Source organism: Salvelinus namaycush, chromosome 19 (genome assembly GCF_016432855.1).
Source record: "Salvelinus namaycush isolate Seneca chromosome 19, SaNama_1.0, whole genome shotgun sequence".
In the NCBI taxonomy this organism is placed as follows: domain Eukaryota; kingdom Metazoa; phylum Chordata; class Actinopteri; order Salmoniformes; family Salmonidae; genus Salvelinus; species Salvelinus namaycush.
Window position 1 is genome coordinate 33,363,156 of NC_052325.1, and position 14,473 is coordinate 33,377,628.

At 41.2% G+C, this 14,473-nt stretch overlaps 1 protein-coding gene across 2 annotated transcripts in view; it reads left to right on the forward strand.

The window, feature by feature from the left end:
- LOC120064347 (insulin-like growth factor-binding protein 2-B) overlaps positions 1 to 14,473 on the forward strand; it is a 37,159-nt gene that overhangs the window by 3,722 nt on the left and 18,964 nt on the right. Inside the window, exons 2-4 of one of the 2 annotated variants that reach the window (XM_039014864.1) lie at positions 7,476 to 7,651; positions 9,781 to 9,921; positions 11,053 to 12,499. In XM_039014864.1, coding sequence (XP_038870792.1) covers positions 7,476 to 7,651; positions 9,781 to 9,921; positions 11,053 to 11,115 — 380 coding nt within the window. In that variant the 3' untranslated portion in view covers positions 11,116 to 12,499. Of the gene's footprint in view, positions 1 to 7,475; positions 7,652 to 9,780; positions 9,922 to 11,052; positions 12,500 to 14,473 lie in introns of those variants that run through there. The other variant, XM_039014863.1, reaches the window with a different exon arrangement.

The window sequence follows — 14,473 nt, forward strand, 5'->3', positions numbered from 1 at the left end:
AACTGGATCCTGGACTTCCTGATGGGCTGAACGCTTGTCAATTTTGGGACTACAATTGATGTTTGCCACTACTATCAATTCCACATGGAACATGTTTTGCACTATTCCCCAACACTGGCCATTTGAGTCCATACTGTTGTTTTTATTGGGGTTGTTGGTTTTCCTAACAAGCACAACCCATATTGATCATATATTTGGATAATGTATAGCCAGCAAGGCTTCTAAATTCCCCCTATTAAAAATTAGAATTTAATTTATCTGCATGTCCAGCCATTATATTTAGCCTCACAATTAAGTGTTTTACCATTTTCTTTTTAAGACAACCAGGGATACAAGTAGAACACAAAACAATTTGACATAAACAGTTGCATACATTCGTTTTATTGACAAATGTCAATAAAATAATAAAGTGCGCCAAAGCAAAAACCTGATAAAATGTATATGAATGCTGTAACTACAGAAATTGTTGGCTGGATGGGAAATAAATATCCAGCTAGCCAGTGACAACTGTGTGGAGTTTGGAGTTTGTGACAGTAACTATGTAAAGTTATTACAGTATTATAGACACTATGTTCTGGGATTTCCTATGAACTTCTATGTAGAAGACCCACATACCTTCTAAAGACTCTTATGTAGCTTGTGATCTTCATAGACATGTTACATGTGCGTGTTCGTGAGAGTCTCACCTTTTCATAGATAGCTTTTAATAGTTTGTAGCTCAAACTATTGGACTCCACAGACTTGTTTTTTTTACGGGATCTGCCCTTGTCTCACAAACACTGCTCTATCTCAGCTCCTGTTAATCACACAGACCAATGATTGGTATCTATGGATGCAGATGAAATAGACTAATCAAATTGTGTAGCTCAAACACACAATGTTGAAAAGGGTTTAGAAGTCCAAAACATGCAGGTGTTACGGTGGCACTTATTGGGTTAAGTTAGCTAGAGATAAAAGGTAGCTAGCTAGCTACAGCTAGCTCGCTACTCTCAAGATTGGGGGAATGTTTTTGCTAGCACACAACATGTTTCTGATTCAGAACCATCCCTCACAGTCATGTAATTCGCTCAGATCAAATAATGACAAATACTTAGAGGAGCTGAACCAAAAACAAAACTACTTCTCTGGTTAAAAATGTTCCATGTGGAATTGATAGTAGTCGCAAACATCAATTGTAGTCCCAAAATTGACAAAAAAAGTGTAAAGTTGGATAATTTATAATGTCAGTGTTTTGTGAGATTAATGGAATAAACGATGTAAATGTTCTTCTCATGTTGGGTTTAGATTTCAGTCCGCCCACATTCCCACTAACGTGGGACCACTGCCTGTTAGCACCCAAATCATCTGAGCACAGCTGCACGCTATCCAGTTGTAGTAGCAGAATCAACCTATAGCACACCCATTCCTTTACAGACAGTAGAACTACCCAATGAGACAACGAACAAGACATAGCTACAATACATCATCGCCAATGTTATGTTGAAAGAACAAGACTTGTTCATTATCAAAGGCTTGGTTTTTTCCCCAACTCAAACATCCACACATTCGTGAGTCAACATTAGCATCCCAAACACAACTGTCATTCCTTTAGCCAATTTCGTAGATAGCACGGTGGTGCAGGATGTTTGGGGCTTGGGATAACTCAACTACGGTAAGTGAAGAGGAACAAAACAACAATAACTGCCATATATTGATCATAACACATACACATCAAACCACACCCTCAAGATTCAAATCTAGTTTTTCTTGAGGAGAAAAACCCAGGTGAAATCAATTCAGACCCCCGTCAGGTTTACTACCACAAAGGCCAGATTTGAGTCGTTGGTGTTTATATGCGCAATTAGCCTGGTGACGATGTTAGGCACATCATTACTATTCCATGATAAGAATTTTGGGACTATTTGTATCTCTACTTGTGAGTTGTTGCTATCTTTTTAGCATAAGTTAGACACATTGCAATTGACACAAAATCTATGGAAGTTGACTGATATGACACTTTTGACTGTAATTCCTTTTGGAATAAGTGCTAAGTCATCAAACACAAGACTAGACCTCATGTCTTTTGGGAGCAGAGAACTTGAGTTGGAAGAAGAAGCAAACCATCATATTTTTGGGCTCCCTGCTTCGACAAAACCTACACAATAATTTTACTGTTTGCCAACTGAACTTGTTTGAAGAGGTTTAGCCTCAAGTGGAAGGAACCATCACAAGGTACGGCCATTATCTTGGCAGAAGAAAACATTTGTGATTTGCAACCTATTTACCACATTTTGAGCACAGTTATACTGTAAATGACAACCAATGTCCAAAAGAACGGTACCATTTTAATTGACATTGTAAGTACTGTATATCACTAATTCAGACAGCTGTGAAAGCATGTTCAGTAGCATTCTCAAAGCCAAGGTTCACATAACTTTCTAACATGCAGTTGCTATGCTGCCAAGATGGGATCAACACTAGTGTTTCAAAGTGAAACTAACAAGCTGATGGTTGTTGGCTGAAACTTGTATAATTCTTCTGAAATTTGGAATTTCAATAGCTACTGCCACAAAGCATTCAATCTGTCCAGAACAATGAACGCTATACTCTCTACTGCTGTGGACATTTTAACCAGTGGACAGCAAGCCATTCCTGACATTTTGAGGAGAAGCATACTAAGTAAAGTAATTAAAAAATGGTGTATAAATACACACAAGAATAGATATGAATACCCCCTCTCTCATTCTCTCATTCTCTCTCGCCCTCTCAATTAAATTCAATTTAAGGGCTTTATTGGCATGTTAAACATATGTTAACATTGCCAAAGCAGGTGAACTAGATAATAATCAAAAGTGAAAATCTCTCTCTCTCTCTCTCTCTCTCTCTCTCTCTCTCTCAGACACTCTGGCACAGTGACTGTACTCTGTTTGAATACCTTTGTCAAGTCAATGGGTTGCTCTCCCTCCTGGGAGTGGTTTACTGTCTTAGAGCTGCATTCCTCTGTTTGTGCCTCCCTAATTACAGATAAGAGTTAGTGGAGTGAGACACACACACACACAGAGACACACGCACAAACACACACACGCTCACACAGTGCCCCCAGGAGGTAGTTCACCTCCACTGAGAAGGCAGGCAGAAAGTCCTTACTCAGCAAGAAAACCAGGCTAAAAGTGCTTCCATACTATTCCCTGCTCGCTTCCCATGATAGGGAGTAATGTTCTGATCCGCAGTCAACAATTCTCCACCAGTGTTCTCTATAAGAATAGCAAAATTCAGCTAAGTTATAAACAGCGTTTCTGGGTTTCAAAACTGAGTGACTAGGAAATGAGTGTAACTATATCAGAATGTAGACGTTTTGTAAATCTGAGCCCTCCTGAAAATTCCCCATATCCATTGTTGGGCCAATTCAGCCTAATTTTAGTGAACCGAGCGATGCTACAAAAGTGTAGTGTGAAAGACAGTGTAACTGGGACAGCATGGCACAGCTTGTGTTGTAATACAGATAACGCTTTGCCAAAGATTATAAAACTTCAGGTGGACAAAACAAAGATTAACATTTGGGTACAACTTTATCCACCACCACAATTGTTTTATTTTTTATAATTATATATATTTTTTTACAGATAGAAGGAAAACAGTGTAAAAGACAGGTGTGACCGGGATTCGATCTCTCTCAGCTAGAGGCTCATATACAGTGCCTTCATAAAGTTTGCATACCTCTTGACTTAGTCCACATTTTGTTTTGTTACAGACTGAATTCAAAATCCATTAAATATATGCTTTTTCTCACCCATCTACACTCAGTACCACATAATGACAAAGTGAATACAAATGTTTAGAAATGTCTTAAAGAGAAACTCTTTAAAATTATTCAAGCTCTGTCAAGTTGGTTGTTGATCATTGCTAGACAACCATTTTTTTTGCCATAGATTTTCAATGAATTTAAGTCAAAACTGTAACTAGGCCACTTAGGAACATTCAATATTGTCTTTTATGGGCTCCTAACCACTGTGCTATTTTGTTAGTTTTTTCACATTGTTTGTAACTCATTTTGTACATAATGTTGCTGCTACCGTCTCTTATGACCGAAAATAGCTTTTGGACATCAGAACAGCGATTACTTACTTCGAACTAGACTAAGATTTTTTCTTTAATGAGTCTGACGCAAAGGATACACCGCTTTGTCAAGACAAGGCCCAAATCCCCGTCATCCGCGTGAAGAAAAGATGGAGAAAAAGGGGGAGGAGGGCGGGGTGCCTTGTAAGAATTTGGCGACGAGTAGGTAAACCACCACTACCCTCCGTATTAATAGCCAATCATTGGAAAACAAACTGAACTATCTACAATTAAGACTATCCTGCCAAAGGGACATTAAAAACGATAATATCTTATGTTTCACCGAGACGTGGCTAAACGACGACACGGATAATATAGAGATGGCTGGCTTCTCCTTGCATCGGCAGGACAGAGCAGATATGTCTGGTAAGATGAGGGGCAGGGGTGTGTTTCTATTTGTCAATAACTGCTGGTGCGCAATATCAAATATTAAAGAAGTCTCGAGGTATTGCTCGCCTGAGGTAGAATACCTCATGATAAGCTTTAATGCAGGCAAACTTAAATATGTTTTTACCTCATTTCTACCAGCATGTCACATGTGCAACCAGAGGAAAAACTCTAGACCACCTTTACGCATACAAAGCTCTCCCTCTCCCTCCATTGGGCCAATCTGACCATAATTCTATCCTCCTGATTCCTGCTTACAAGCAATAACTAAAGCAGGGAGTACAAGTTACTCGCTCAATACGGAAGTGGTCAGATGATGCGGATGCTACGCTACAGGACTGTTTTGCTAGCACAGACTGGAATATGTTCTGGGATTCATCCAATGGCATTGAGGAGTATAACACCTCAGTCACCGGCTTCATCAATAAGTGCATCGACAACTTCGTCCTCACAGTGACCGTACGTACACATCCCAAACAGAAGCCATGGATTACAGGCAACATCCGCACCGAGCTAAAGGCGCTTTCAAGGAGCGGGACACTAATCCGGACACTTATAAGAAATCCTGCTATGCCATCAGACGAACCATCAAACTTGCAAAGTGAACCATCAAACAGACACCGGCTCTGACGCTCGTCAGATATGGCAGGGCTTGAAAACTGTTATGGACTACAAAGGGAAACCCAGCCATGAGCTGCCCACTGACGTGAGCCTACCAGACGAGCTAAATGCCCTTTATGCTCGCTTCACTGAAGCTTGCATGAGAGCACCAGCTGTTCCGGACGACTGTGTGATCACGCTCTCCGTAGCCGATGTGAGCAAGACCTTTAAACAGGTCAACATTCACAAAGCTGCGTGGCCAGAAGGATTACCAGGACGTGTACTCAAAGCATACGCGGACCAACTGGCAAGTCTCTTCACTTCCATTTTCAACCTCTCCCTGACTGAGTCTGTAATACCTACATGTTTCAAACAGACCACCTGCCTAAATGATTACCGACCCGTAGCACTCACGTTGGTAACCATGAAGTGCTTTGAAAGGCTGGTCATGGCTCACATCAACACCATCATGCTGGAAACCCTAGACCCACTCCAATTCTCAATCGCACTCCACACTGCCCTTTCCCACCTGGACAAAAGGAACACCTATGTGAGAATGCTGTTCATTGACTAGAGCTCACCGTTCACCACCATAGTACCCACAAAGCGCATCACTTAACTAAGGACCCTGGGACTAAACACCTCCCTCTGCAACTGGATCCTGGACTTCCTGACGGGCCTCCCCAGGTGGTAATGGTAGGCAACAACACATCTGCCACGCTGATCCTCAACACTGGGGCCCGTTAGGGGTGCGTGCTTAGTCCCCTCCTGTACTCCCTGTTCTCCCATGACTGCGTGGTCAAGCACGACTCCAACACCATCATTCACTTTGCTGATGACAGTGGTAGGCCTGATCACCGACAATGAGGAGACAGCCTATAGGGAGGAGGTCAGAGACCTGGCAGTGTGGTGCCAGGACAACAACTTCTCCCTCAATGTGAACAAAACAAAGTGATCGTGGGCTATAGGAAAAGGAAGGCTGAACAGGCCCCCATTAACAATGATGGGGCTAAAGTGGAGCGGGTCGAGAGTTTCAAGTTCCACCAACGAACTAACATGTTTCAAACACACCAATACAGTTGTGAAGAGAGCACGGCAACACCTTTTCCCTCTCAGGAGACTGAAAATATTTTTAATGAGTCCCCAGATCCTCAAAAGGTTCTACAGCTGCACTATCAAGAGCATCCTGGCCGGTTGCATCACCGTCTGGTATGGAAACTGCTCTGCATCTGACCGTAAGGTGTTACAGAGGGTAGTGTGTACGGCCCAGTACATCACTGGGGCCAAGCTTCCTGACATCCAGGACCTATATACTAGGCGGTGTCAGAGGAAAGCCCAAAAAATGGTCAATGACTCCAGTCACCCCAGAACATAGACTGTTCTCTCTGCTACCGCACGGCAAGCAGTACCGGAGATCCAAGTCTAGGTCCAAGAAGCTTCTAAACAGTTTCTACCCCAAAGCCATAAGACTCCTGAACATCTAATCAAATGGCTACCCAGACTATTTGCATTGCTCCCCCTTTTTACACTGCTGCTATGGGGTATTATGTGTAGGCCAGTGGCAAAAACATATATAAATGTAATCCGTTTTAAATTCAGGCTGTAACACAATTTTGGGGGGAAAAAGTCAAGGGGTGTGAATACTTTCTGAAGGCACTGTATGTGCTGAGGGCTTTGATTTTAACCACACAACCAATCTTAGGCACCATCTCTCATCATTATTTACAACCTGTAGTACATACAAACTGTCACCAATGAGATTATAGTCCCGACCACTTCTGAGACTCAGCAGGAGAAGTGACATCAGGGTGTGAGACACATACTGTACCAGCAGGATGGTGCCTTGAGGGAGCCAATGTGAATCTTTTGTCTTCCAAAGATAACACATTGTTTACAGAAACCTGTCATTAGAAACATAGTGCTTTGAAAGCTCCTTTGGGATTAATTAAAGGAGAGCAAACAATTGTGTGTGTATCTATGGGTGTGTGTGTTCTGTCGACCCTGAGAGTCTATAAAGGGAACATTTTCTTCAGCAATCATTTTCTCTTTGTTTGGAACGAGTTTCCGGTGCATATAAACTTTTTATGTGCAGATGTCCTTGTTTGTATTCGGTGCATGTACACTCTTAGAATAAAAGGTTCCAAAATGATTCTGTGGCTGTCCCAATAGGAGAACTATTCTTGGTTCCATGTAGAACCCTCTGTGAAAACAGTTCTACAAGGAACTCAAAAGGCTTCTAATTGGAACCAAAAGGGCTTCTTCATAGGGTTCTCCTATGGGGACAGCCAAAGAACCCTTTTTGGTTCTAGATACAGTACCACCTTTTTTCTAAGAGTGCACTAAGTCTTTGTTTGTGTGTGCGTGTTTGTGTGTGTGTGTGTGTGTGCATGCAGGACCTATAGTGGAGCTGCAGGGCGCTGAGGGTCCCCCTCAGAAGAAGCCGACCAAAGATGCCAGCTCCTGGATGTGGTCCAAACAGAAGGCTGTGAGGCAGGCCCAGAACGAGCTCAAGACCAAGATGAAGACCAACACCCGCCCTGAGGAACCTAGGACCCAGCGGCCCACTCAGGTCAGGACAAACCATTCCAAAAATAAATAAAAATCCATCTTTGTTCACATCCGCTATCTGAGAGATACAGTTCAGAAACTTGATGAGTAATTAGTATTATGACACGACATAGCTTAGAATGGCTAAACTTAGGGCCTTCCGAGTGGCGCAGCGGTCTAAGGCACTGCATCACAGTGCTTGAGGCGTCACTACAGAACCGGGTTTGATACCGGACTATGTCGCAGCCGGCCATGACTGACCGGGAGACCTATAAGGCAACGCACAATTGGCCCAGCATCATCTGGGTTAGGAGAGGGTTTGGCCGGCCGAGATGTCCTTGTCCCACCGCGCTCTAGCGACTGTGGCAGGCTGGGCGCATGAACGCTAACACGGTCGCCAGTTGTACAGTGTTTCCTCCGAAACATTGGAGCGGCCGGGTTAAGCGAGCAGTGTGTCAAGAATCAGTGTGGATTGGCAGGGTCGTGTTTCGGAGAATGCATGGCTCTCGACCTTCGCCTCTCCCGAGTCCGTATGGGAGTTGCAGCGATGGGTCAGGACTGTAATTAACAATTGGATATCATGAAATTGGAGAGAAAAACATGGATTTGGGTAGGGTCAACTGATCCTAGAGCCTCCCAACCTCCCTAAACACACTGTTGTGTAAATTGATCACAGTTCTGAAAGTGGTATCTGTAAATCCACTATATGCAATTGATTGAATACTGGCCTTAATGACCCTGGTTGGTATTTGGTACGGCAGTGCCCTCTTCCGTACACACACAAACACACAGCTACTTTGTATGTCAATAAAATCTTTATATATTTATATGTGTTGACAGATTGTCATTTATTTACATAGACCACTGAAGGCCAATATTCTTATACATTTGGCCCTATTTATTTTAATACTGCAATTGGTATAACTGTTTACAAAATACTATCAAATATTGACAGTATTTTCACCGTCAATCAGTAGAAATATTCGAGCTAAGTTGAATTGTGTTAAATTTGCACACTGCCAACAAACAGCACTCATTCAACAGTGTTTATGTGCTTCATTCAAGATCACGTGGCTTACAAGGACAACCTTGTTATTAGTTGACTAACACAACCCTAGTTAGCCCTACATTCATTTCCCAAACAACCCACTGTCGTCCGGTTCATGTGAACTTTTTTTGAAGCAAAAACATGTGGCATGCTAATAAGCGTGGCCCCCGGGCCCACAGAGAAGAGCCATAAGTGTTCCGACCTAGGAAACAATCATATACATGCCCAGATCTTCTCCCTCATTTAACTCTATGTATTGCCACAAAACACAAAAGAAGCGAGAGGGAACACAATTGATGAGACCATTAGAGACAACAATGGATATACTAATGCAGTAAATGGGGGTAGGCAGATGGGGGAGTCAGTTCTGGGGGTTGGTAAGTTGTGGGTTGTGGAGGGACAACTAAAATGACAATTCAAAAATGTTCCAACCTGGGGTTTGGTGAAATGGAGTGTTAAAGATGGGTTTTCTGTTAACGTGAGTGTTTGGAGTATGAGGTAAATATAGTGAGATCATTATTTACTCCAACTAGACATGAGAAGAATTGCTAAGTTAAAAGCTCACTTTTTCTACATCCTCCTTCCCTCAATATAATGTGTGGGAACTTAGCATCCATATGTTATTGTAAGGTCCAGATAAGAACTCTGGCGGGTCATGCCGCCCTCTTGTCCCAGACCAAACCGTTGGAGGACACACTGATCCACTTTGATGGCTGTCATACACTACTGTATGGTATAAATAGGCCGGGAAAACACAGCCCTCAGCTCTGTCACGCTGTGCACCCGTCATACAATTCAATCACTTATTTAAGGGAAAGGAAAGGGGGGGGATACCTAGTCAGTTGTACAACTGAATGCCTTCCGCATTTAACCCAACCCCTCTGAATCAGAGAGGTGCGGGGGGCTGCCTTAATCGACATCCACGTCTGTGACGCCCGGGGAACAGTGGGTTAACTGCCTTGCTCAGGGACAGAACGACATATTTTTACCTTGTCAGCTCGGGGACGCGAGCATTTCAGTTACTGGCTCAACGCTATGTACTGGATGGTGCTGAGTTGAATGTGTATTAGTTCAACAGTCAGCATTTTGTCTGTGCTTTTCAGAGCCATTGTCAACAGGAGATGGACAAGGTGCTGGAGGAGATCTCCAAGATGACCTTCCATGACAACAGGGAACCGCTGGAGAATCTGTACGAGCTCAACTTCCCCAATTGTGACAGAAGGGGCCAATACAATCTCAAACAGGTGAGCCTAAAATCATTGATATGGTTAATGTAATATACTATAGCCTCACAGCATATTGGCCAGTGTTGATTTTTCAGTGTAACATTTCTAAAAGAACCACAGTGTTGATGTTAATAACCAGTGTTGACTGTCAGATTGTGATTGTGTCTGTTTTACTCTGTGGAGAGTAAAAAATTTCTATCAAAACTATGGCCATCATTATCCCCAGCATGCTCTACTGCAGCTCGATTTTTGCATGTACATTGATTGATTCATGAATCTTATGCTACACAAAGATAAATAACTAACTACTATCAGTTAGGTAGATTTATTGCACCCTTTACTGAAATGGTTGTTCTAGTTTAAATGGTTTAGGTAGTCCCCTTTATCAATATTCCTAACCCTGAGTGTCATTAAGGAATGCAGGTTGTGGTTGAATAAAAATTCCAACTGTTGGATGCCATAACTCTGTCTGGATTCCAATAGGAATTACATATCACTTCGCAAGTCAGCATTATGTTACTTGCAGGCCTGATGTGGCCTGTAAACCAGTAGGTTCCTAACAACACTATGTTGGGGTAAACATGGGCATCAAAGTAAGGCCTTATGATATTATTCATATGTAGATTTTAGTTGAAGCTCAATGTTAAATTAAAATCTACTTACTTTCATAGCTATGCCAATATTGTCGATGAAATTCGCAAATCACCTTGATTGTAGGTACACACTCCCTGCCCCTCGTCATGAGCCATCCGGCCATTTCAGAGAACAGGATTTTTACCAGGATTGTCAGCATTAGGAAGAACCCCCCACCTAGCTCAATATCGCGCTATTGGATAAGAACGAGACTACAGCATCCATAAAGTGACTATTAGACTTGCCACCTTTCGGACTGAATACATTTTAGGGGCAACAGTTTTGATTCAATTTATAATTTATCGGTTTCAAGTGCCAATAGATAAGCAATGATGTACTATATTTTTGTAGCATTTCTGACAACACTAATATATTTTTCAACCCAATCTCAGAATTCTAACACTGGATGGAGCAACTCGGTTGCTCAGCATTAACACAGCTGCTGCTTCACCAGGCTGCCAGTCATCAGAAGTGTGTGTATTTGTTTATTTATTTGTTTATTTGATTCCCCATTAGCTTTTGCAGAGGCTGCAGCTATTCGTCATGGGGTCCATAAAAAACACAAAACATGAAAAGTAACACTGATATGGCCGAAGACAACTTCCCTCGAGGGACACCACATTGTATATATGTGATGTTAGAGAAGCTTCCATTGAAGACCACTTTGGGTTCTATTGGATAAATAACTCTCCATCCATGTGATGGCAGGTAATGTAAAGCCAAAAGAAGTGAGTTTCTTCAATACCAATGTATGATCAATAACATCAAACGCAGCACTGTAATCTAACAATACAGCTTCAAATATAATATTACTATCAATTTCTTTTCACTAATAATCTGTCATCTGAGTCAGTCAGTATAAATTGATTGCCCTTCTCTATGTGTATGCTGAAAGTCAGTAGTGAACTTGTTCTCTGAAAAATAGCATTGCATTTGGTCAAACACAATTATCGCCTTCAGTTTACTAAGAACAGGCAGCAAAATGATTGGGCTGCTGTTAGAGCCAGCAAAGGGTGCTTTACTATTTTTAGGCAGTGGAATTACTTCAAATCAAATTCTTCCACCTCTCCCACACTAACTTGACCAAATTCAAAACAGCAATCCTTCTCTTTCATTGTTAGATATTTTTTACCAAAATATGGTGGTTCATCGTTCGATGTTGTAATTTCACTTCTGAGTTTTACCACTTTACTAATGAAATAGTAATTGAAATGATTGGCAATAGCTAAAGGACCCATCAATTTCAATGAACGATGGAAATGAATTGGGGTTTCCTCCCATGGTATAATTCAAGGTACTCCAAAGTATTTTTAGATTGTGTTTTATGTAATTTATCTTGGTTTTGTAATATAATTTATTCTTCATTTTGGTAAGTTTAGGTACAACATTTCTCCATTTACAGTTTGTTAACCAATCAACTGAGCAGCTTGACTTGTTTGCCACCTCTTTTCCATAATTTCTTTGAACCATACAATTTTTTTTATTCATCATCAATCCAGAGGGCTCTAAGAGTTCTCAGTTATTTTCTTAACGGGTAAATAACTCCAGTGCTGTATCCAGATTCACTTCCTCATACACATCAGACCAACATAAATTATTTTAACAAAAGAGTCCTAAGAAAACATTTAGTAAGATCTCTTATTAATTGCTTTAGGCCCAACCTTTGGCACTTTGGCTTTCCTTGTTATTGCCACGATGTTATGGCCACTACAGCCAATGGGAACTGCGAAATGCTTGTGTTTCTAGCTCCAACAGCGAAGTAATATCTATCAATTTCACAACAATACACACAAATCTAAAGTAAAGCAATGGAATTAAGAATATATAAATATTTGGATGAGCACTGTCGAGCAGCATTGACTAAAATAGAATAGAATACAGTATATACAGTTGAATTTGGAAGTTTACATACACCTTAGCGAAATACATTTAAACGCAGATTTTCACAATTCCTGACATTTAATCTGAATTAAAATTCCCTGTTTTAGGTCAGTTAGGATCACCACTTTTTTTTAAGAATGTGAAATGTCAGAATGATAGTAGAGAGAATGATTTATTTCAGCTTTTATTTCTTTCATCACATTCCCAGTTGGTCAGAAGTTTACATACACTCAATTAGTATTTGGTAGCATTGCCTTTAAATTGTTTAACTTGGGTCAAATGTTTTGGGAAGCCTTCCACAAGCTTCCCACAATAAGTTGGGTGAATTTTGTCCCATTCCTCCTGACAGAGCTGGTGTAACTGAATCAGGATTGTAGGCCTCCTTGCTCGAACACACTTTTTCAGTTCTGTCCACAAATTTTCTATGGGATTGAGGTCAGGGTTTTGTGATGGACACTCCTCCTACAGCAAAGCACCCCCACAACATGATGCTGCCACCCCCGTGCTTCACGGTTGGTATGGTGTTCTTCAGATTGCAAGCCACCCCCTTTTTCCTACAATATGACAATGGTCATTATGGTCAAACAGTTCTAGTTTTGTTTCATCAGACCAGAGGACATTTCTCCAAAAAGTATGATCTTTGTCCTCATGTGCAGTTGCAAACCGTAGTCTGGCTTTTTTATGGCGGTTTTGGAGCAGTGACTTCTTCCTTGCTGAGCGGCCAATCAGGTTATGTCGATATAGGACTCGTTTTACTGTGGATATAGATACTTTTGTACCTGTTTCCTCCAGCATCTTCACAAGGTCCTTTGCTGTTGTTCTGGGATTGACTTGCACTCGCACCAAAGTACGTTCATCTATAGGAGACAGAACGCGTCTACTTCTGACCCATTGGAATTGTGATACAGTGAATTATAAGTGAAATAATCTGTCTGTAAACAATTGTTGGAAACATTACTTGTGTCATGCACAAAGTAGATGTCTTAATCGACTTGCCAAAACTATAGTTTGTTAACAAGAAATGTGTGGAGTGGTTGAAAAGCGAGTTTGAATGACTCCAACCTAAGTGTATGTAAACTTCCGACTTCAACTGTATGTATATATCAGTGGAGGCTCCTCAGAGGAGGAAGGGGAGGACCATCCTCATAAAAATGTAAGTAGTAAAACATTTAAAATGTTATAGTTTTTATATGAAACTATACTAAATATATTCACGTCACCAAATAATTGATTAAAACATGTTGTTTTGCAATGAAGGTCTACAGTAGCCTCAGCATCACTCTGTAGACTAGCACTGTGGTGTAGCCGGAGGACAGCTAGCTTCTGTCCTCCTCTGGGTACATTTACTTCAATACAAAACCTAGGAGGCTAATGGTTCTCACGCCTTTCAGGCTCCATATCTAAATCTTTTCAGGGTACCTAAATCTACATTTGTGCCAAATTGGGTGTGTTAATCTCAAAATAAGACTTCTGAACTGTATATTGTATTACCGTCTGTGGCCATTTCATAAGACGACTGCTAAGGCACCCAGGGGCCAAATATGTCTTGGCTCCATATCTAAAAAAAGTATTTCAGAACATTAACATTATATTACCAACAGTGGCCATTTTGTAAAATGGCTGCTACGGCCCCAAGGGTGTGAGTCCAGATCTAAATATTTTGAGGCTACATAAACACACCAAATGTGGCACAGAGGTAGATTTATCTAAAAACAGGCCTTCAGAACATTAACAGTGTATTACCAACAGTAGCCTTTTTTGTAAAAAAAAAAGGTGGATCCATTTTAAAAACTTTTCAGGCTACATAAATGTACTTCTGTGCCAAATGTTGTGTGTTTATCTCAAAATAGTCCTTCTGGATTGTAAAATAGTGTTACAAAATGTGGCCATTTTGAAAAATGGCTGTCACTCCTCCCAGGGGCCAAATCTGTGGTGTCTCCATATTAACATCTTCTCAGGGTCCATAAACCTACCTCTGTTCCAAAGTTGGTGCCTTTATCTCAAAACAGTTCTTCTGAATTGTGAAATAATGTTACCGTTGGTGGGCATTTAAAAA